Source organism: Cynoglossus semilaevis, chromosome 20 (assembly GCF_000523025.1).
Source record: "Cynoglossus semilaevis isolate Cse_v1.0 chromosome 20, Cse_v1.0, whole genome shotgun sequence".
NCBI lineage: Eukaryota > Metazoa > Chordata > Actinopteri > Pleuronectiformes > Cynoglossidae > Cynoglossus > Cynoglossus semilaevis.
The window spans coordinates 10,726,650-10,750,590 of NC_024326.1; the positions used below are offsets into that span (position 1 = coordinate 10,726,650).

A 23,941-nucleotide genomic window follows, 5' to 3' on the forward strand; every position below is an offset into this window, starting at 1 on the left:
GATTAGTCTCACAGGGGTCAATACACCAGAACAAGCTTCCTGGTTTCACCTCCTTGCCTTCGCTCCATCCCTCTATATGTCTCCCCCTTTTTAATAGCATTTCTGAGCTTCTCCCAAATCCCATCATCCCATTTGTCCGGATCTTCTCCTGAACTTTCCCAGATCATGAGAAGAAGAAAAAGCACCGAGGGAGAAAAGAAGGTTGGACTTACAGAGCGTGAATCCAGGATTAGAGGAAAAAAAGCAAATACCTTGTTCCACACTGGGGTGGACGTCCAAGAGGGTTAAGACTCCAAACAATAGAAGTCAATTACAACCCTGGACCAGCGGTCTTTGATGGAGGAATGAAGGATTACTAGATAAGTACATGAAATACTTGAAAGTAGAATTCCTACTATATGTTATCCAAACTTTGTACTTTTAAGTAAATAAAGCCAAGTGTGTGTTTTTATAGAGTGGCGTTCACAGGCCTCTAAGATAGTCAAGAAGTTTATGTGTGTTTATGTGCTTTTAGTCAGAATGAGGAAACCAACATGGAGTTCACAAAAAGATGTGTTTTTTTACCCTAGAGTTTTTACTGCACCAGCTAACAAAGAACAGAAGCTCCATCTCTCTGACAATCTTCAAACTATTCTATCATTAAAAAAAGTAAAGAACATTCAGGACACACAACAAATATCTCTGTGCCTAAGGTCAAGCAGATGACCTTTAAACCTTCATTTAGTTTTGCATCAGTAACTACAATGATACAGTGATGGATGTAGACACACAGACTCAGTACCACTGCTGCTTAACCCTGTCCATTCAGGATGTTTAGATAAACATACAGTCAAACTGACGTAAGTAAGGTATTTGTGTACATATGTTTAGTTTAATGACTGAAGGAAAAGGGAGTTTTGGGGGCTTTAGTGCAGACACAACCGGTGTTCAAAGGCATCAGTCTCTGACTGGATGAAAGACCAAAAAGCTGGAGAGTCGCCTGAGGGTCAAAAGATCAGAGAGGGAGAAAAAAAAAACTGCAGAGGGCCATGAATCGGAAAGAGGCTGAGACTCAAGGCCAAGGTCTCACACACGCACGCACACACACACACACACACACACACAGGTGTTGTTAAATCTTTGTTCTTTCTCCCTCTGGGCAGACAGACGAGTTGATGACAGGGTGCATTAGAATTTAAGAGCCACGGTCAAGAAAATCTTTGTAAAAATATGTGGTGTCCGTCACAAAACTTGGAGGACGATGAAATTAATCAACTGAATTAAACTGAATCAATGATAGATTTATAACCTGAACGGTGACTGTAGGTAATGTGATATTGAATCAGAAGCCAGTGGAGCTGCTGCAGGACAGGTGTGACGGGGTCGGTGGGGGGAATTTAGACTTTGAAGTTTGGATTTAATGGTCTGGTTTGCAAATGACCTTAACCTTAAAAAGACCGTGATAAAGATTTTTATTACTTGAAGGGTTCGTTTTCTAATCAGACACTGCGGATCTGATCATTTTAATTTTAACTTAATTGAATTAAAATGGTATAAAATTCAAATTTAACTTAAGGAGAACTCACTGTCTAAAGCGAGGGGGGGAAACACACGTGGTGCAGCGCTGACTCAGCTTGGATTGGTTTAGAATAAAACCATGAAACGTTATTATGTTTCATGTCTCATACTCGACTCGAACACACACAGAGACACGCACACAGACACACACGCACCGCTCCACGCCCACAGGGTGTATAGAGAGGCGGGTGTGAGGCGAGTCCTCTCTCTGAAGTCAACACACTCCCAAACGGCACTAACATTCCAGGACGCACGGGGATCGCGCGTAAAAGCGAAAACTCCGTGAAATTCACGAACAGAATGATTTCGCTTTTATGATGTTTCATCTCTAATCTCTCTGCAGTCTCAGACTGTTTTTCCTTCTTCGCTCTGTTGTTTTGGACCTGTTGCAGCGCAGCGGAATAGTTTCCTCCGGAGCCAACGATGTCGCTCGGGCATCTTTGGATAACAGCGCGCCACGCTTTGGATCCATAATGTAAAGAATCTCGAGGAAAGAACGGAATAAAGGAAGACGCTGCATAAAGACCGGACTGAGCTGTGAGCCGTCAAGTTTGTTCTCGTCTCCAAGGATGTGGTGCAGGATGGTTCTGTCATCTGCACTGCTGCTGCTGGCTGTTTTGGGTACGATGCCAATGTCTTCTTCTTTCGTCAATCATTTATCATGATTTTTTTTCTTATCTTTCCTATTCATCTTCATCTTTTTCATCTACTTCTTCCTTCTATTTCTTATCTTATTCCCTTCTTATTTTGGAACATCTTCTTCCTCTTCATCCTCATCATCATTAATGCCACCTTGTTATTTACACTTTTTTTTCTTCCTCCCATCTTTGCTCATATTCTTCTTCCTCTGTGTGGTTTTCTTCATCATCACCATCTGCTTCCTCTTCATCTTTATAACGTTGTTCTTTTGCCCTTGATTTTCTTACATTAATTTGTATTTCTTTGTCTTCTTGTTGCTCGTTTTTCTTTGTTCTTCTAATTATGATTATTGTTCAAAGTAGAAATAATATTACTAGTATTTATGTTATTCTTCATCCTATTTATCATCGTTCTCTTCATCTTTCTATTGTTTTCTTCTAATTCTTCCTCTTCCATTTCTGCTTTTCTTTATCATCTTTATCTCTATCATCTAATGATTAGTAATATTAGTAGCAATAGTTAGTAGTGACAAGTTGTTCAAAATAAACAGTACTCAAAGTCAAAGGAGTTTTTACAGTATCAGTCTCCAAACAGTCAACAGGTTTCATACTTAAGGCTCTGGTTTGCCCACGTGTTCACCCTCATGTCCCAGACAACATTCATCTGTAACTTCAAGTGACCGGCTTAAGATAAAAGACACGGTATTTCAGAGTCCACTTACCCTTAAGTGTGCGTAAGTGATTTTAACAGTCACTGGAGTGGCGTGTTATTGTAGGCTGTCACCGTGGCGATGAGAATGTACAGACAAGCCAGATATGTGAGAGCTGTAAATTTCACTGAGGGAGAAAACCTCATTTTGTCTTTCAAGGCAACAGTAAAGACAGTGGAGTTTGTAAAATAAGAACTGCCAGGACTGCAGCAGTGACCTCACACTGACTGTCATTTACTAAAGGATAAGATTTCGACAGGACTGGACCATGTTTTGAACCGGTGTTTCTTAGAAGGTCATGTCCTAAGATTCAAATTTTACCTCAGTTTTTTCTTAAAAATAGTATAAATTATAACTAAATGTCTTTTGTTCCAGTAGATCAGCATGGCTCTTTGATTTGTCCTCTGCATTTAACACATCCATCTCCACACTGCAGCCTGCCACGGACTCAAACCGGCAAACCTCTGTATAAAAGCCCAATCCTTTCACCATAACTGCTAGACAACGCGATGTGACCCAAAATCTGCAGTATCATCAGAGTATTTTCAAAATATTCAAGACAAAATATTCACACATTTATGTTAGTTACAGATGAAAAAAAAGTAAAAACTCCTAGACACCCAGTAGATACGACTTTGAATTTAAGAATTCATTGTCATACTTCAAAATAAAAGATTGCACTTTTATTTTGCACATCTGGTTTTAAATTACCATAAAGTGTCATGTTTTTCTTTCCTTTCATGTCCTTCATGGTCATTGTCAATTTCTGCGAAAACACAAAGAACAGTCCTCTGTCTGGTCTGCGTTTTGGTACTCTTTTTTTTCCCATAAACGTTGTGGAGTCTCTCTGCTTGTCAGGGGTCCCAGTTCTGTTACCTCACCAGTGGAATTAGGCCATCTGGAAATGTTCTCTGTGGTTTCAGACTCTGGGAGTTTGACTCTTTGATTTAGATAAAGAGCAGCAGTTTGTGAGAGAAGCAGCAGCAGATCGCGAGTATTCTAGATTCTGGCCTTAATGAGGGAATATTTTTGTTTTTATTAGTTTGTGTAAAGATATAAAAGTGCAGCCACAACTGTATCATATAAATAAATCATTAAATGTTTGGAAGTAGAAAAAGAAGGCTTTTTTTTTTCAAAGAGCAGTTTTAAAATAAGGCTACACTTTGACCCCTTTTTTAATCCTTTCCTCATTTGTGTCCCTGTCAGTCTGTTTTCCTTCAGCTGCCCAGTGTCTGGTTTTGATCGCATAAAAAAGATTTGTTGCTAAATTTATAATAGCTTTAAAAGGAAATAAGAAAAGTATGTTTTATGAGCGCTTTAATATTTTTACCAAACCACAGTTCTTGGCGTTCTTTCATTTATTTAAATGTATTTACAGATTAGAGAGTAATTTGCTGGTATAAAAACAGGGGGGAACAAAAACCTGAAAAAATACAAATAGGATTTATTGCTATAGAAAAATGACATCAGCAGCAGCAACAGCTGCTTCTGTTGAGAACGTCTTTTATTTGCAATTAAAATGTATTTTTTGGGGGAAATTATGCAGCCCTTCCTTCTGCCCTGAAGGTGGTGCTGTTGTGAAAAGAATCTTTTGTTTGCATTTTTGCAAAAATAATCTGTATGAATAACTTACTGATACTGTAAAATATCAATGATAGTATATATATTATTTTAAAATATTTTATGGGAGACTAATATCCATTTTTACACAAATTTGTAATTTGTGTTTCCTGTTAGCAGGAATCACACACACACATAATACTGTCCGGAAAACTGCACGTTAAGACAGCAGTAAACTTGTAAAGTTTTTACTCAGTAATAGAAAAAAAAAATCTGCGTTTCAAGTCCAGAATTGTTGTGAAGCTTTCAGCTTCTTCTCGTCTTCAGAAGCAGGGTCAAATATGTCCACCCCTGACATTTGTGTACAGTATGAGCACCACATTTAGATCATGTGATGATATGCCCATCTGCTGAAGAAGAGTTGTGGGGTATTCTAGACTGACAGCTGCTGGTACAGCCAAAGGTTAGTTGTTATTGGCAGTGGTGGCTATTGTCAGCCAATCAAAGGCTTCTAAAAATAAATCACTTTTCCTTTTGTCACACTTATTTTTAACTTAGTTAAGTGCATTTGGGTGTAAGAATCTTATGGTAACTCAGGATTTGATCACAATTGTAAGGGCAAAAGTTTCTCATTATTAAATGCTTTTTTTTAACATTAACAGGAATTCACCGCAGTGCAAGTTATCTCTTCTCACTCGCCCAATTTTTTTTAATCTATTTTTTTTTCTGTTTCACATAATTTATTTATTCCTGCAGATGAAAACACCACCATACACCTCTAGTGGTTGAGGGATTTCTTTGTACGAGAATAAATCCAGACATTAGACCTAAACGTGTTTATGTGAAAGTCGGGGTCAGTTTCTACAAAGTTGTCCTGTCATAAGATGCGTACTACATTCACACACCTTTTCACCTCAGCAAAGTCCTTACTGCTTTAAATACCATACCAGTTTTAATGGCAGGACACACACACACACACACACACACACAGGTAGGTGCTGCGCTCTCTCGTAAAAACAGGTTGTTGGCAGCCACTCAGGGTCTTTCCTCACTGGAAAACAAGTAAAGACCCAGAGTGGCCGAAGGTGCAATAAAGAAAATTAAAGACATAAACACACAGTTAACATGCAGCAAAATACTGCACAACTGTTGACACCTGAACATCAGCTTGAGGAAACATTAACATTACAGTGTTCTGCTAACTCTCTGTATAAAATAACAGCCTCGTTCATCTCCATTTCCCTATCTACTCATAATATATGACATCAAACTGCTCTAATGTGTCAGTCATTATTGTCTAAAGCACAGTCCGGCTAGAGTTTGTCCATTGTACGCAGTCCTTGCTAAAAGGCTAAGGAGTCACATGTGGTTCAGGAGCCACAGGTTACATAGTCCTGGTTCCGTTAGTGATGCAAAGTTCAAGAACTATTCTCCTTTACAAACCTTTGGCTCCTTGAGACCACAACACTATCAACTATCCCAAAAAAATGTGTCTCCATTATGTAAATCCTCATGTGGTATGTACAGAAAATATGTCACGTTGGCCGACAAACCTGCAGCAGTTTTATCATGTCAAGAAAGACAAAAAAATCTCTGAGCGATTCTTTAGGCATGATGTCAGGTCTACGCCTTTATGGTTACAGGCAGTTTTGAAGGAGAATTCTGGAACAATGTACTGGCAGGATATACCTAATGAAGTGGCCCACAGGGTAACCCACAATGTTTCTTTGGACGCTTCACACTAGCACACTAGGTCATGTGACATTACAAACGCAACCTCTCCCTCTTAGCTCACACACACGCACACCATCTGAGTGGATGAATCTTCAGAGATTTTAGAATCTTTTAATCAGACGTCTTTGTCCCTGTGGTGGTGCTTTAGTTTCTAATGAAAACCAAAGCAGCGACCACAGCTGCATTCCTTGGCATTAAATGATAGCATCAGGCATGTTGGGTCTGATAGAAAGAGTTGAATGCACGGTCTTCGTGTTTCAAAATTTGGATGAAATCAGAGAATCATCCTGAAATCCTGGTCTGGTCTCTGAGTTTTTTAGGCAGCAAATTTTGAAAGTGTTGTATTTTTTGCCATTTTATCCATGTAAGCTCAGCCCACTGTTGAAATTATTGTTATTTCATGTGGTACACCAGGAATCAAGGCGTCAACTGTTAGGTCTTCAAATGTATGACTTATATATATATATATATATATATATATATATATATATATGCCAAATTGGAACTTTTTCTTCTGTTTATTGTTTGGATTTTCTTTTAAGATCCAAATTAAACTCTGCTGAAAGACACTGATGACACTGTGGTTTGCCTGTGTACTTCCTGTAAACATTGTAAACAAATCCTTCACAAGCCTTAATCCTTTCAGCACAAAGATGTTCTAGTATTATTACCAATACAAACTTTAAAGAATATATAGGAACTAAATGAGACAGTGTCATAATTAGATTGTTTTCTGTCATAACATCGTTAATATCAGGCTGTGAGTTAACTGTTCTATATTTTCTGTGCTGCATTTAAAGCACTGAATACCAAAGTGAATTTTTAAAAAATAGTTGAGTTTTAAAGTAGTACAAAGGGGTTTCTACAAAAGGGGGGGCACAAGTATTATTCCCATATTTCACGTAAACAAAGCCGCAGCTTCTACTTCAAAACACTGTTTCTGCAAAAATACCCAAATACAGCTATATTTCTGTGCAACCTATTCTCTGCCACTGTTCACTCAAAGGATGTCGTCTTTTTGTAGCCCCAGGTTGGGCAGTGGGGTCCCCTCATCACTCATCAGACGGCCACACCAGTCATCTCACTCTAGAGAAAAGCCTTGGTCGTTCAGTCAAAGACTTTCGGTGCCAACACATGTTGAAGCATCTTCACAATGGAGCGAGAATCACTGTGCAGATGCCCCCCAACGTGGAGGGTCACTGGGTGTCAACCAGGTAAATAAATGTTCACTTTTGGTACAAAAAAATATAAAAACAGACATAGGCTATAATAATAACAATCGAAGTAATCGAAATAATCAAAAAAACAAATAATCAAAAAGAAAATTACGTCAGAATATATATCAGATATAATATAATACCATATATAATATAATATAATGTCTTTTTTTCCTGTTTCAGCTGTGAGGTGAGACCAGGGCCAGAGTTCTTGACTCGCTCCTACATTTTCTACCCTAACAACACCTTCCAGGCTCATCAGTTCTACTACGAGGACAACCACTGCACCCGACCCACGTACACCCTGGTCATCAGAGGGCGTCTGCGCCTGCGTCAAGTCTCCTGGATCATCCGCGGAGGCACCGAGGCAGAGTACAACCTCCATCACGTACAGATGGTGTGTCACACGGCCACCGTGGCCAAAGACCTGAGCCAGAGGCTTCTCCCCAGCTGCCCAGGGGCAGTAAAGGGCCCCTGGGAGCCCAATGTCAACTACGAGCTGTGGAGCGAGGAGGGCTGCTACAACTGCTCCAAGGAGCTCAACTTTGCCATGCACGAGCTGCAGCTGCTGAGGGTGGAGAAACAGTACCGGCATCACAACCTGGACCACATGGTGGAGGAGCTGTTTCTAGGAGACATCCACACTGAGCCCTCACAGCGCCTGTACTACAAACCAACCAGCTATCAGACGGCTCTGCAGAACACCAAGGTCAGTTTCTCGTGTTACCTCTGGAGGTGTGACTTACAGCTGCTTAAAATCTGTTGCTTTTCTGAGTTGAATGACTCTGATAGAAACAAAGAATACAGTTTGGGAACCACTGGCTAGGACCACCTGGACTGGAGGTGTTTTAACAAGGATCTTCTCACAGTTAGCTGTGTTCAAGTGACGGCTGCAAACATGCAGAAAAGTCTTGACTTTTCTATAGAAAAAAAACCACTCAGCTGCGCGACAGGAAACCTTCCCACTCGCCCAGATTCTTTTGTGTTTGTTGGAACACACCAGTTTTGTTTTCTGCCCCAGTGAATAACCTCCGCTGAACTCCACTCCCGCTGTGCCAAGCATCCACACCACACAGACCACACACAATAAAGAAAGTCTGGACTGACCTTAAAGGGCTAGTGCAGGTTATGGGAAGTGATGTTAGAGGTGCTGACGTGAGAATAACGTTTGTGTGTCTTTCTGAGCTGCTAACTCTTCAACAACATTGTCCATTGAGAAAAAAAAAGATTTATACCAGAGGTTCCCAACCACTGGGCCCCATTCTGGTATTGGGCCAAAGGTCATTTGACCTGCTACACTGTGTAACAGTACATAGAACTGTTATCCAAATACCTCAAATCAAATCTATGCCTGTCTTTCTTAACACCTCAACATTTGCACCTGTAATACATTATCTTTTACATCTCTCTGCCCTGGTTTTTCACTGTCATCCTCCTCCATAGAGATCACTGCTCTGTGACTAAACACAGGCTGGGGAGCTGCTGATCACAATGTAAACAGTGTGGATTGAGTGACTGTGATGGGAGCAGCTCCCCTGTGGTGCTGTAATCACCGGAACTGCCTGCTGCAGCTTCGACTGCCAACGCAGGCAAGCTGTCCAACCAGAGAGATCAACATGTGCTGTTCCCAGAAATTGGAATAATGTGGTCGTATTGTGGAGTTATTCCAGACAGTGTGCAGTGGCTCTGGTTACATGCATGCTCTGGGCTCAAAACTTAATTTTGCACAGGGATTTTTTTATTATTATTTTAACACTCAGCCAAAACTTTGCCATGGTGACGTACGTGGAACTGTGACTGATTTAAAGGTAGATTTTTGCCCAATAAATAAAAAATGCCTTTTTAAAAAGTACTTTACAATTACTTTTCACTCAATTTCACATGGAATTAATTTTAAATGAGTGCTGTGGCTGCAGAAACAACATTAGCTCATATAACGTCCAATCTTTGAAACAGAAATTTAAGTCATTCAAGTAAATAAAAAAATAGCACATGACACTTTTGTGTTATTTAATAATAATAATAACACCAAGAAAAATATGAATTATATTCATTATTATACTATTATAATTGTTGATATAGTTGTTATTTATGATACAATGTATATATGTTTATCTATATAAATAATTAGTATAATTAGTAACCAGTATTAGTAGCAATAGTGTTAATACTAGTAGTAAGTGAAACCCAGCCAGTATTAGTAGTATTAGTAGCAATACTGTTAATACTAGTAGTAAGTGAAACCCATTATCTTATAATGATTTATAATTTAAAAAACAACCTTAAGTGAAAAAGAAATATTCAGCTTCTGACCTAATTTGGATAAAAAGCAAAAATGAACAGAACTCCAGTGATTCCACGTATTGACCCCAGTACATGTACATGTAAACAGAGCCTTACTGCAGTGTTCTGTGATGTAGTATAACTGCACCTTTAAAGTTTAAATATGTTTTTGTGAAGCTTTAACCTCTCACTGGAACACATACACAGTCAAGTATCTCGTCAGATCTATATGTTCCTGCTGCTCCTGACTAGAGAACACCTCACTCCTTCCTTCACTTCTCAGTGTAACCAGTTTTTCTAGGTTTTTTTATGGCTGTAGTGAGTATCCAATCCCCTAATCTGAAGCCGGTGCCAGTAATTTGTGGTCATGGGGTGGATCTCAGCAGTGATGGAGGCGGAGCGGCACATTTTGTTTTTAAGCTCATTGCTGTGTTTTCTGTCGCCTGGTTGCAGAAATGACCGTCCAATAATAACACGTATTAAGGAATGAACCGCGTTTTTAGGTTTGGGTGACGTTGTTCACGTCCCTCGTACAGTGACTCAACTCTGGTGCAGCTTTAATGCTTCTCTGAGGACTCGTGATAAGAATCCCCGGAGAGTCATTCTGCAGATAAGCTGCTGCCGTAGTGTCCATATTACATACACAAACACACACATGCACACAAAATCAGCCACTCTTAGGTTTTCTAAGAAGTTCTTTGAAAGCCTGATGTGTTTTCTGTTCCTCATAAAGTGTTGGCTTCTAGACCGTGTCCTCTTCTGAACTGTGGTGGTAATCCCCAAAATGCCCAGATAACAGATGGACGGCTGCCAAAGTTAAATTCACTTAGAAAAATCTTCCTCGTCTACCGTGACTCCGATTGGTCGTTTGTTTGTGTGTGGCTGCAGCTCAGTGTTTAGTGTTTAGAAAAGGCTGGTAAATTAATTTACTCCTCATGTCTTCATTTCCAGTAAAGGGATAATATCACTGCTGAGAGGATAAACTACTGGATAATCTCATTTAAAAATTTTAAGGGTTTTGTTGATTATAATTAAATATAAAAACAAACTATTAGACAATGGGAGATATTGAGGAAAAAACTCAGCAACATATTTATTCAACTGCGTTGGGACTGATTTATGATGATTATGATTATTATTATTATTTTAAAGCTGCTGGTGTCCAAACATCTACACCATACCAGATGTTCTAATGGGACAGAAATTCAGTTTGCAAACACACTCAACCTAATAAATCAAACCTTTTTTAAATTTATAAATAACTAATAAATAACTGATCACTAAATAACTATCACTTTTCCTAAAATGATTTAAACCCCTTTTTTAATATAAAATGTACACATATGAATTTATATATATATATATATACACACAAAGAAAAATACATAACAGGAAGGCCATTATTATTTTAACCAGAAAATTAATTTAAGACTTACCTGAACTGAACTTTTTCTTTTAAGAAGAGGTGAAGTCAAGTGACACATCCTGAAAAGAACAACAATCACTTAATAATAACAAACAGCATGAAAACATTGATAAAAACTCATTTCAATAGAAAAATAAAACATTTATAAAACAAAATCCTACTTGCTAAGAGCACCTACAGTGTTGCGTGTATATACAGTATATGTACTACAGTAGAACACAATCATGGAACTGTAAGGTAGAATATCTTGGTCTCAAAGGGTTGAGAAAGTCTACATTAGCATACTGCTAAACCTGGCAGGCCATATCTGGGCTGCCAGCCTTTGTTTGACAACTTCTCATCCACAGTCACACTTAGCCACATAGAGTACTTACGTTAATGAGGCTTTTGGGGAAAAGATTAAAGGTTCCCTGCTGAGATTCATATTCAAAGATGATGACATTATTTTATGTCTACTGCATATGATGTTAAATTTAAAGTGGGGAAAAATCCATTTCCTTTCCTGCTTTGCTGCTCTGTGGTAGATGTTTTTTTTTTTAGCTGGCAACCTCACTGTATCTGGCCAGGAATATCTGACCCTTGACCTCTTCAAAACTACACACTGTTATTATTTTTAATACAGTTTGGTGCTAGACCCTCAAGTTTTCCACTTTTTCCATTTATTTATGCAAAGTTAAGCTGTAGTTTGTCGCCATGGGATCCATGGTCTCATGTAAGAAATGGGAAAAAACTTTGAAGGAGCTGAGGCTTTAACTCATGACCACCACTGAATAACAACGACCTTTGTGCTGATTTTTGGGACAAAATATTGTTATTCAACACAGTATTAAGACTTCCTGGTCTAAATCCAACTGGACCTCTGGTTGGTCTGCAGCCAGAGGCCAACAGATCTGTGGACGCATGGTCACATGATGCTGCTTTAACGTGCACTCAAGAGAGGAAACACCTTTGATCAGTAACCCAGTGACTGCAGGTCATTTTCATGTTGTTTGGAACTGTTCTGTGCATAATGGTTATTGTTTGACCAGACCTCTACCTTTTACTGTTAAAACTGTGTGTGATCACACTGGGAAACTGCTGGAACCTCCACTGGTTTCCACAACCTCCCTGAGGTTTTAGGCTGAAGGAAATAGTTTATCCTCCTTCACCTCTGAACAGGCGCCAGACAGCCTTCATGTGGATTTCATGACACAATTTAGTCATGCTGGACTAAAAAGGCAGCCACCACATGCACACAGATATTTCATCAAACACCATAGAGGAGGTCCTTCTTTACTTACTTTCTTAACATACCCACAAAGACCTTGACATTTCCGAGCTTTTCATATAAGATTTTACTCTTTATTATTTGCATGGGTAAGTAAAAAACTCTTGGAGAAATATAATTATTTTTATTTAAAATTCATCCTGTCTTAAGATATTTTGGTTGGTAAAATCAAACGCCGTTGCAAATAATATATTAATCATTTGAATAATCCCCCCTCATCCCTCTTTGTCTGCAGAACCATGACAACAGCTGCATCGTCTGTCGTATCATCTACCGCTCCGATGAGTTCCACCCGCCCATCCTGCCCCCACGTGCCGACATCACTGTGGGTTTGTACGGTCAGTGGGTGAGCCAGCGGTGTGAGGTCCGCCCCGAGGTTCTCTTCCTCACCCGCCACTTCATCTTCCATGACAAAAACCACACATGGGAGGGCTACTACTACCACTACTCCGACCCCATTTGTAAACACCCCACCTTCACCATCTACGCCAGAGGGCGCTACAGCCGAGGACTCCACTCCACTCGGGTCATGGGTGGGACAGACTTTGTCTTCAAAGGTAGCAGCACAAATGAAATCAACACAGTCATTTATCAAGTGACATCACTGATGTTTAGATACTGCATAAGAAGTTTTGGTACTGATGAAATGTAGGGCAGAGTTTATTTATGGATAGAAATTTAATGCTTTAATTTTACAAAGAATATTACAAATTAAAAAATAATTTTATCACATTTCTGTAACTTCTGGCACTCTGTAATCCTGAAGTACACACTTAAGCCCAGTAGGTGGCAGTAATGCACCTAAGGTTTGTAACTTATCAAAAGTAATTTTGCAACAACAATGGAGGAATATGGGCACAGCCTTTAGACTCAGTCTTTTTATCATTGTCATTTAAGGGTCACTTTACATCTCATCAGTTTTGGTCCGCTTCAAACAAACCAGAGTTGGTTCCTATAGGATAAGTAGTTTTGTTTGAATAGCTAGAAAACCTCACCTGAACTCTAGTGCAGCAGAAACTGCTGATCTCAGATCTGCCTCAAAACATGGGTCTTAGTTTGCCTCAGTTTCAGTAGGAAAATGTCAGTCCAGTGAACTAAAGAGAGAAATTGACAAAGAAACAAATTACTTTCACAGAAGTAAACAAAGTCAACAGTGTAAAACAAATGAAATAGCGGCAAAAAGTTGGAAAATGTTTTCTTGACCAGATGTGGAGTAGTGAGGAGATACAGATATTTATTAATATATTATTGGAGGACTATTGGGTAGAGGAGGGTTTCTTACTGTTAACACCGCTAACTCCTGATGTGTTTTTTCTTTAGTGAATCACATGAGAGTGACGCCCATGGACTTGGCCACCACCTCCCTCCTTAACGTCTTCAGCGGTGACGAGTGTGGAGAACAGGGGTCATGGCAGGTGGGTGTGGAGCAGGACGTCACCAAAACTAACGGATGCGTGGCACTGGGGATACAGCTCCCACACACCGAGTACGAACTCTTTCGCATGGAGCAGGACGCCCAGGGCAGCTACCTGCTGTACAACGGTCAGCGCCCCAGTGACGGCTCCAGCCCGGACCAGCCAGAGAAGCGGGCCACATCCTACCAGATGCCCCTGGTGCAGTGTTCGGCCAGCAGCCATCATTTTGACTACAGCCCTGGAGGTGATGTTGACGGACCTCTGCAGCACCGTAACGGCTGCAGTGGGTGGAGCGCAGACAGCCAGGAAGTGGTCACGCTGACTTTGATTGTCTCTCTCACATCTTTACTCTTTTCCTGTCAGAGCTAGAGAGCAGCTGGACAACAACAGGTCAGAAAGGAGGAAATAATAAAAAAACTATGAACAAATATTAACTTCTGAGGAGGATGACGAATGGTGCACTGATCCTCTGAACTCCTTGCCAGTTACCAGAGACTCTGAAACTGCTGCACCACAGACACTGCACTTTACAGGGAAACCAAAGACTGACTTCTGTCTGCGTTTGGAAAAACACACAAAAATGTCTGTATATCCACACAGACTTGAAAGTATTTCATACAGTGTATTTACTGACAACTAGTGAGTCATACCAAATAAAACAATATCTGGTGTATAACAATGTTTTTCCAACACACTGACAGTAAAGATACAGTTTATACTCTACTCGTGAATCATTGTCTACAGTAAATTGAACTTCTGTTTGTATTAAAGCAATTCTTTATTATTATACAAATGGTTTGTTTCTTAATGTTATTTATCACATATGTATTGAATAGGATGGACTGAAGAGAAGTAGCTTATTCAAATTGGATGTCTAATTAGATTAATTAAAACAGGTGTAAACACACTGTTTACACCTGACCGTTTCTTATTTTTGTCACCTGTTGAGCTGTGTTACGTTTTATCTGATTAGGTCTTTCAACTTCAAACTGAACCATTCTGAACTCAGAGCAAACATCACATTTTTAAACAAATTTGAAAGAAACCCCATAAAATTATTCGAGCGCCATCTTTCTTTTTCCCCATACCGTGAATCACTAGTTTATCGTTTTCTTCCTCCTCACTGGGGCGCACACTTATTTAGTTTACAGAGTTTGGTACTGTAGTAAAACACCGCAAGACAGAGCAAACACTACTAGCTATAATAATATGTTTACTACCTCTTCAATATGACGGGGGGGCGTTGGTTAGCACGTGTAATGTGCGGTGACATCCGGGGAGTTGTATTTACTTCTTAGCTACGTTTGTCCTTCATTTCCGGTCCGACGTCAGTTTTCTCTCTTTTAATGGACACACGAGTTATATCGCGCAACATCGCCCCCTCTGTTTTCAGTGGTACTGCCGCGTTTCACGCGTTGTGGTCCGGATCCGCAACGCACAGATTGCAGCTTAACTGGCGAAATCCTGAACAGATTTTTTAAAAAAGAAGGACAAGTACGAATAGTTGCATCAGGTTATTGAAAAAGGACGTGCCCACAATATTCTAGAAATTATTCTGTGATGGAAACAACAGTTCGGGCCATGTTGTTTACTTTTAAGATTTACTATTAGAAGATAATGCATTTTAAAACAGTGGCTACTGATTTTTTTCTGTGATATTCACTGAAAAAAAACAGACAAATTAAACAGACAAATTAGTAAGTAAATCACATATAGCTTCTAATACTTCTGCGACGTTACCATTTTCATCCTATGAGGTCTGATATTACAAACCTTAAGACAATGAAGTCAAGTTACATGCAAGTGAGACGTGAATAGCTTGGTACAATGACTGAACTATCCACCAGAGGGTAGTGTTATCTTTAAATATTAATCGGTCGCTTGGAATTTTTTAACTATTCCACCTTTTATGGAAAGATATGGTATGTACAATATTTTAGACCTGAAGAAAAAAAAACGTCTTAAAAGCCAAGGTGCAGTTGGGACATTTTACAAAGGCCAACCATGATCGGACGATACTGTCAATATTTAATGAACATTGAAGATTTATTTAGCAAGAAATTGCAAGTGTTTTTACAGCACCTTAAACAGTCAACTTCCATGCACTGAAGATTCAAGTTTCTCTGTTTTGTAGGACAGTCTGAGGACGCACTGGAGCTTGTTTGGTGTCAACCGAGCAAAAAAAAAAAAAAAAAAAAGAAAAGTGGTAATAAATAATTGTAATAACTTTTACAGTTTTGATGAAAAAAAAAACAGAGGGACCTCTTGTTTTCTATAACAATGTGTACAAAAGTTACAAGTTGAAAAGCTGTAGCATATGAGACATGATATATCATAAATTTAACTTGTGAAATCAAGACTGGTAGTGTAGCACCCCCATGAGGCCTATGAGTTGTAATTACAGCTAAGGACATTTGTGACATGGCTGAACCTATGTGCAAATGTAGTAATAATAATAATAATAATAATAATAATAATATCTGCAAAAAATCTAGATGCCGTCCACACAAGTTGGTGCAAATATGAACAAATTTACTTTGGGACAATCCAGAGAAAATACAGGTAGCACAGTCATTGTGATGGAAGTTCTTTCCTTTTTTATTTAAAAGGATTTAAAAACAACGCTAACAAGAAACCTATTTGAGTTATACTTAAAACAGAATTAGAGAAATGCAAAAGGATGATATTTTGCTGGACTGCTTGCTCTTCACTCGGTGAACCTTGTTGAATTACAGTATACTTTATTTACTCTCCCATCACATGAACCTGTTTTAATTCCAGCCACAAAGAAAACAAAACAAAATGAAGCAATCGTTGTTGTTTTTTTTTTGTCACTTTTCTTATGTGCTAACTGTGTGAAATTGTAAAAATGTGTTGCCTTCAAATGATGCTGTACAGATGTGTTCACTGTAGGCCACACTACCAATGATATGGCAAAGTCAACAGAAAGACTTGGAGGTTTTTCCAGGCCTTGTTGAATTTGGAGCCGGGGGAGAGGGGTTTGTGAAACCAAGGCATGCATCTCCCAGTCTACAAGATGAACTTCCCTAAGAAGAATCCAATGAAGATGGCTGCTATGACAACGAGGAGGGAGGGCAGGGAGGCGGTGGGGGCTTCTCGGCCGAGGAGGCTGGTCGAGTTTGTCGTCATGTGGTCTGAGCGCGGCGCCTTTCTCATCCTAACACCATCGTCCTGCAGGACAAAAGACAAATTAAGGAAAAAAATTAATTCCCAGGAAACGAGTTAAAACATTCAATAAGGCAGAGAAATGTAATGTTTATGACAGGACGAGTTCAAACAGTCCGGGTCCAGAGTGAGGACACTTTCATATGTAGTCGTCCTCCAAAAGGGGGCGAGAGCCAATCCCAGTTGTCACCAGGTCCATCACAGGGCCATATGGAGACAAACAGTCGTTCACACTCACATTCACACCTGTGGCCAAACTGGAGTGAACAACCAATCTAAACATCTCTCCATCTGGCGACATGATTAGGTAAGAGTTTGAACTTGTGGTTCAAATTGTCCTGCTGTGAATGACTTACTTATTTTTTAAATTAAATGATATTCATAATGTTTTAGTTGAAGACAGAGAAACCAGGAGATGTCTTTTTCCAACATGTCTGACCTTTAGTTGTCGGTTCTCATCAACCAGCTTGTTGATCTCACTCTGCAGCCTCTTGCACTTCTCCATCATCTTCTTCATCTCTGTGTCATCCAGCTGTGCGGTGGCTGCAGGCACAGTGGTCGCTGATGGATCACCCTTTGCAGAGTTCATCACCGGCGCTGCTTTGGTCGCCTCCACGTCATTCTGTCAGAGGGAGGGATAGAAGAAAACCACTGAAATGAAACGCAGCTCCGAGTTAAGTTGCCTGGTCAAACTCTAGACCAGGGACCCTGCTGCCACCGTGATACAACCTCCCACCCCCAGTTTTCAATGAACAACTAAATTATTTTAATAATCAAAAATATAGTTTAAAATAAAGTTATAAATACAATTTAATCCCGGGCCAGGTATGGGGGGTTTTGAGTGCAAGATGTTGTTCCTGGGCAGAGAGTTTGAGAACCCTCTAGACTGAAGCCTGGACCAGAAGAATAGCTACCTTGTCCTGAGGCCCAGAAGCTCACAGCGTCAGATTAAAGAGAGCAGCAAGCACATGCTGCCCTGAAGAAGCCATCTTGGATGTGGGGTTTTTTGTAGGTCAGACAAAATGAGGTCATGGGGAAATGAGGGACTGTATAAAATACAACCAGTGTTGTGTACATGGTGACAGTCGGCACAAAGATGGAGTACATCATTTGCTCTTGTGACAAATTCCAAGGCAATATTAATAAGTTGACAAAATATTACAATGTAACTTAAAAAGTAATGCAAAATGTCTTAGCAACTCAATGCCAGCATTAGGTCACTAAACCCCAAAGTTTTTTTACACAACATGGTGGGGCTTATTCTGCATCTACAAAAAGCATGCATTGTTGTGGTATCGACAATATTCACCAGTGTGATCTGACCTTGTATTTATAAAAATATCTTTTTTAACTTTCACAGTTATTCTATGAAAGCATTTTAAAATAATGTTACCATTTTGTCATTTTCACAAGGCAGCTCGAAGACACATCTCAGCTTGGAATCCATGAGATCATCAGGTTTAGCATCTTTCCACTGTTGAGAAGTAAATCATATATTTGAGACATATATTAGATTATGACATATATATTATCAGTCATGTTGTCAAAGTGATGGAAAAACAGCAGTAAATTAATTTATTAGTTGTAAAACTCGTTTCTCCATTTCATTCAAAACTGCATGTTTAAACGACTGTGCATCTGCTGCCCTCTGGTGGATGATTTGAAAATACCAGGTATAATAATAAAAACAATTTCATATTCATTTACTGCACACCTCAGTTTTTACCTTCAGCCTTAACTTGGTTTAACAAAGGTTCTTAAATCAAACACACAGAGGTTTTCATAACAAATGTTGAGGTAAGGACTTAAAAAAAAAACACCCTTACCAAGGCATCCATGTCAGAAACATTTGGTGGAGCAAAAATCGTCTGCACCATGAATTTGTGTTTACTTTTTTCGTTGGGGTCATAGTCGAAGGGCTGCAGCATAACTGAAAAACCAAGACATGGCAAAGGAAATGTTAATACAATATAACACAGGTATTATTTCTGATCTACTTGCAGTCAGAGATGTTTTAGAATTATAATTGGGTATATTAATAACTTTAATATTAAATTATAAAGATTTTAACTTCTGTACACAAACAAATTACAAGAAAAAAACAAATGTAACTGTACCTAAATCACTGATAAAATAATGCTGCATCAAAAGCAGATTTTAATTTCACTACTAGAGATTAGGTTTAATGATAATAGAAATCAAATCAAAACAGTTTAATTTCCATTTTATTTTTCAGTTTACAGGATTATTTTCAACTCCAAATGCCCAAATATCTGGATGTGAACATCACTTACTGTGACAAATTACAAATAAACCCTTTAATTAGGCTCTACTTAAATTCAATAAAATAAAAACTGATTAGACCATTTACTAGAATTTGTGGTAATAATCGCTGAAACCTTGACCTTCATTCTAAGACAACTCCACTCAGGTCTTGTATAATAAAGGGTCAATCTCATTTTGCTTCTCATTCGTTATTTATTGAATAATTGAATTCTATCCGATGCACCAGGACAACATATTACATTATTTATTGGCATTGCAACAAAACAGTTTGTCTGACTGACCACAGGGGAATAAAAAGAATAAAAAACAACCCTGGAAACTGTGATGTTTGTTTTACAACTTCACTACCCTGTGATCAAACTCAGCCACTTAGAGATGTCTTCAGTTCTAGCAAACATGTGATGCAGATAATTTTATTTCACCCTGATCAAATTCCCATCTTAGGTAAACAATCAATTCTCCCACACACAACATTTCTCTAAAGTTCAAAATAAAAAAAATAAATAAAAAAAACACGTACCCGAGATGTTGACACTGGCTCCGGCCTCAATGACACCACTGTTTGGTCGCACACAGTATCTGCGCGGTGCTGTTGTCTTCACTTTAAAACACACTCTTCTGTCAGAGGGGTTCTTCAGTTTGAGGTTGGTCGTAACTACATCTGTAAAAGGACCTTCAGAAAGAGTAAAAATAAAAATAATGTAACAAGCATTATGATTACTTCTGGTTCCAGAAATAATTAAAACCCTTTACACAAATAAATTCAATTTTTAAATGATCCAATAGTTTGACTAAACATCTCAGGTTCATTAAAAAAACGACTGTCAGTTCCTACTCATGTCCAACAGTTTGATTTCATCTTGTGACAGAGCTGGCTTCATATTATGTCTTTACCAGGGTCAAGACCATGTAGCTTTGATGGCTCAAATCAGCAATATCTCAAACTGGATCAACGCAATTACCATGGAAAAACATGTCCCATGATGCATGGTTCTATCAGTGTGGGTGCCATGATAAGGTCTACATTTACAAACAATGTTTTGCCAACTGTCTATGGAGTTAAATCTTGTGCCATGCAATTCCTACAATAAAATTAGGGATTTATAAAACTTGTCTCCAACCAGACTCGTCTTTTAGATAATGCTGCCACAATGCCTGTGGTCAAATTCAATAATTTGCCACCTTCGCCCAGCAACAGCACCAAGGTCCACAAAGGCTACATTTAGCACAACATCAAAAATAACTTATGTCAAAGAAAACAAAATTTGAATTAAACAAGATTTTGCTTTAATTAGCAAAAGCAGTGTATGATGTGAAACAGAGCAATGCTGAAAAGGAGTCATTCTTCAACAACAGATGAGCTGCACATCATCAGATCCACTAACCCAGGACTAAACTAAGACTAAAACAGACAGCACAGTGAGGAGATGTGCACATCAACACACCCACACATGCTGCCTACATCAGTGCCTAACTCCATGATGCCACCTTTGCTCAAGCAGCGTTAGCACAATCTCTCTTATCTTGGTTCTTCTATGCCGAGTTAGGGTCCTCCAGGCCAGACCTGCTCTAAAAATACTCAGTCAAGTAAAAGAGGGCTGCCCCTGCAGCTTGCTGGAGGAATCCCAACAGGCATTCTAAAACAGACCAACTCTCAGATACACATAGACCAATTTAGCTCTGCTGCTGTGACAGGAGTGAAGCTACAGTTATCTTCTCATATTTCCACTGAAAGACCAAAGCACAACAATTTTCCATGACTATAATGTTTATTATTAAATTGAAATCTTCTTTATTTTTCCTTTAGTATCAATTCATGATCACAACAATGTTTATATAATCTGTTGTTAACTATAAAGAGAATGTGGTAGTATTTTCATTTACAAACACATGATTAATTTAATACATGTGAAATTTTCCTGTTTGGTCAAATTTAGATGTTTGTTAATTAATGCATCTTCTCTTTACTCCACAAACCATAGAAATCCATACACCTTAAACTCAATGAAGATGGCAGAATGGATGAACGTGGTAGAGAGTGATGAGTGTCATGCATGAGAAATCAGTGGCACTCTCACAATGAAGTGACTGACTGTTCAGTCTGATGCACATTTTTGCCTGATCAACAAATAGCAGTGGTGACAGCTAGAGTTCAGGAATTGTAAGAATAAACATATTTCATTAAACAGAGAAAAGTAGGAGTTGTTGAACTTAAAAGCTAAGATTCTTATGGATCTAAAAATATTTAGATATAATTCTTCTTAAGTAGAGTAAAGTAGAGTCAGGGGGCCAACATAATACGGGGTATGTGGGGTTTTTTAAGGGCCAAGGTTCATGAAACAGAACTTAACTAAGTTAGATGTCCTAACCACTAACAATTATTTGCAGGAAAACATCTAAAAGAGAACCTCCAAACATGACACACTAATGCACTAATGACCCTTCACTTCGAGTGAACTGGTAGAGACGGGACACGTGCTTAAAATCACCATCAGTTTTTTCACAAACATCAGGCTGTCAATAGGCTTAATTTAGTGCATATGGATAGCTTTAGCATATTTAATGTTGCTAGTACAGTCTAGATAAATATCAAATGATAGTTAGCTTTAGAAAAAAAATAGAATAAGGCAGAGTAAGACCAAATGTAATTTAAACAACTAGGAGGGTGAATGCCCAAGAACATTTACTCCAACAGAAATAGTGCACACCTGAGTTACTTTGGTCTCCCTTGACTGTAAAATTAGGACATCTATCAGGAAACTTCTTATCAAATTTACATAATTGTCGGGAGGAACCACAAGCACAAAGACATTACTGCAATCTTCAACTTAAATACTGTACACAGAGTTATACAGTGTCATAGCTATTAGATATAGTATCTAATAGTATATACAGTGTTCACAAAGTTTTACCTACACAAGTCATACTGCAGATTATTTTGTAACAAAAATGGCTGCTCCTGTTTTGTTTTAAAACAAGTTTTCCCATTTTCATCAGCTTTAAAAATGATCCATGCACACAGCTGTTCATCAACTGGAGTTCGGCCTTTTTTTTTTAGATTAACACATTATGTAAGTTGTACAATATGAAAATGGGTCGCTTTTTAAACAAAAGTGGTGTCACTCAGCTTCACAACTTCAATCAATTACAACAGAACTATAATTAGTACTAGATCGAAAAGGCAGGAGACAACAACATGCTCAACTAGGCTATTAACTATTTTATAACGACCAAAAAAACAAGCTCTTAATTAACACTAGAACTGGATACAATAAATGAAAAGTCTACATACAAGAGATTTTAATACAAAACGTATTGCTACTAATGGAGATCGGGGGTAAAATTTCGGTCAGTTGTCAGGTCAATAAATCCCCCTCGAATCAGCAAAGATTACATGTATAAATTACCGTTGTTTTCTTTGATTTAAAAATGAGCGTCTCTGTGGACAGGCTAACAGATTTAACTCCAGCTGACAGGAAAAACGAAGCAACGTCAGCCAAATGTACACGTTCACACAGGTTGTCACGCTAAGTCAACGACATAGAATTATTTTTACACAGATTCGTGAATAACTGTCAAGTACAGACGATGCATTTGTCGTCAGACAAAAAGTTTATTTCCTCCTGTATAACGTCCGGGTTATGGGCCGTTAGCTGTTAGCCGAGGCTAATGCTACATCAGTAGGTCGTGTTTCTGCTAAACTGTTTTCGCTGACAAACACGGCGTTCAGTTAAAATCCACGGGTGAGACTCAGCTCACTGCCCCACATTCCACTGCCACTTTGCGGGTGTTGTCACGACCGAAAGCCCGTCCACGTACACGCAGCGCCGGTTTATCCACGTCACTTCATTGCAAGGATCCAGCGGCCCGTAGCTAACTTAAAATGGCGGTGAATGCTAGTTAGCTCTGTAGCGACGAAATACGCTCAGTGAAGGAAATACATGACCGAGGAACTCCATTCAAGATATCTCCATGTACTTACCTCTAAATTTAAGGTCAGAGGGAGGGTCGAGAACGAGAATCTGATCCAACTTTGACATGTTTTAGCTGCGGGGATGCACTCGATTTTGGTGTAAAGGAGTAGCTGTCAAGTGGAATCCGTAGATCCCCTGCTACCACCGCTGAGTCAAACGCTGACTGAGGTCTGAGAGAGAACCAGTGTGGATACTAATACAGGAGCGCGCCTCTGCTCGCCGCTGCTGATGCGCGTCCACGTGTCTCGGCAACTGATAAGATTATAGTCCAGGGAAAAGTTTAGACTGCGGAGGAAAAACACCTTATGGGATGACACGAAACTTCACATTGACCTCCTTAGCAAGTCAGGCCTTTTCATTGTAATATTCTTCACTTTTATTTTTTACTTGTTAGCGTCCCCTGTTGTCTAAGTAATGTATGGTATTCTTTGAAATATAAATTATGAGATCACTTAACAAAAGGTACTTTGATGTTGAACCAAATTAAGTTTTGAAAGAAGTCTGACATCATTACCTGTTAAAAGACTAGCATTAAAGGAACAGTATTTAGGAGGCCTGGGTGATCAACTACAGGAATGTTGCCCTATTCCTGTATTTTTCATATTTTTCAAAAAAGTCCAATTACCCTTACCAACCTGAACCGGTATTGTATTTAAAATCGATCACTGCAGTACTTAAAAATCGAGCC

General features: G+C 39.0%; 2 protein-coding genes and 1 long non-coding RNA gene across 3 annotated transcripts in view; 1 reads left to right on the forward strand and 2 right to left on the reverse strand.

Annotated features, from left to right (window-relative positions):
- LOC103396520 (uncharacterized) overlaps positions 1-13,790 on the reverse strand; it is a 33,748-nt gene extending 19,958 nt beyond the window's left edge. The window contains exons 1-3 of the long non-coding RNA XR_523360.3: positions 13,675-13,790; positions 13,388-13,486; positions 11,136-11,184 (exon numbers count right to left, since the gene is read on the reverse strand). This is a non-coding gene — a long non-coding RNA (uncharacterized LOC103396520). The remainder of the gene's footprint in view (positions 1-11,135; positions 11,185-13,387; positions 13,487-13,674) is intronic.
- Positions 109-14,594, forward strand: LOC103396519 (protein APCDD1). Its single transcript, XM_008334639.3, has 5 exons — positions 109-2,178; positions 7,224-7,413; positions 7,600-8,125; positions 12,628-12,949; positions 13,713-14,594. Exons 1-5 carry the CDS (start codon positions 2,127-2,129, stop codon positions 14,174-14,176), a joined length of 1,554 nt encoding a protein of 517 aa, XP_008332861.1. The 5' UTR covers positions 109-2,126; the 3' UTR covers positions 14,177-14,594.
- Positions 14,595-15,834: 1,240 nt separating this feature from the next.
- vapal (VAMP (vesicle-associated membrane protein)-associated protein A, like) lies at positions 15,835-23,657 on the reverse strand. Its single transcript, XM_008334640.3, has 6 exons — positions 23,262-23,657; positions 19,800-19,952; positions 18,820-18,923; positions 18,387-18,467; positions 17,433-17,615; positions 15,835-16,999 (listed from the first exon to the last, which is right to left on the reverse strand). The coding sequence occupies exons 1-6, from the start codon at positions 23,317-23,319 to the stop codon at positions 16,838-16,840; spliced, it is 741 nt and encodes a 246-aa protein (XP_008332862.1). The 5' UTR covers positions 23,320-23,657; the 3' UTR covers positions 15,835-16,837.
- Between the last annotated feature and the right edge of the window lie 284 nt (positions 23,658-23,941).

Bases quoted from the DNA above. Each gene is read 5' to 3' on its own strand.
- vapal (XM_008334640.3), bottom strand. From the start codon at position 23,319: ATGTCAAAGTTGGATCAGATTCTCGTTCTCGACCCTCCCTCTGACCTT. The intron at 19,953-23,261 runs GTAAGTACATGG...CTCTTTCTGAAG, and splicing joins CTCTGACCTTAAATTTAGAG to GTCCTTTTACAGATGTAGTT. The intron at 17,000-17,432 runs GTCAGACATGTT...TTTGTCCTGCAG, and splicing joins ATGAGAACCGACAACTAAAG to GACGATGGTGTTAGGATGAG.
- LOC103396519 (XM_008334639.3), top strand. From the start codon at position 2,127: ATGTGGTGCAGGATGGTTCTGTCATCTGCACTGCTGCTGCTGGCTGTT. The intron at 7,414-7,599 runs GTAAATAAATGT...TTCCTGTTTCAG, and splicing joins GGTCACTGGGTGTCAACCAG to CTGTGAGGTGAGACCAGGGC. The intron at 8,126-12,627 runs GTCAGTTTCTCG...CTTTGTCTGCAG, and splicing joins CGGCTCTGCAGAACACCAAG to AACCATGACAACAGCTGCAT.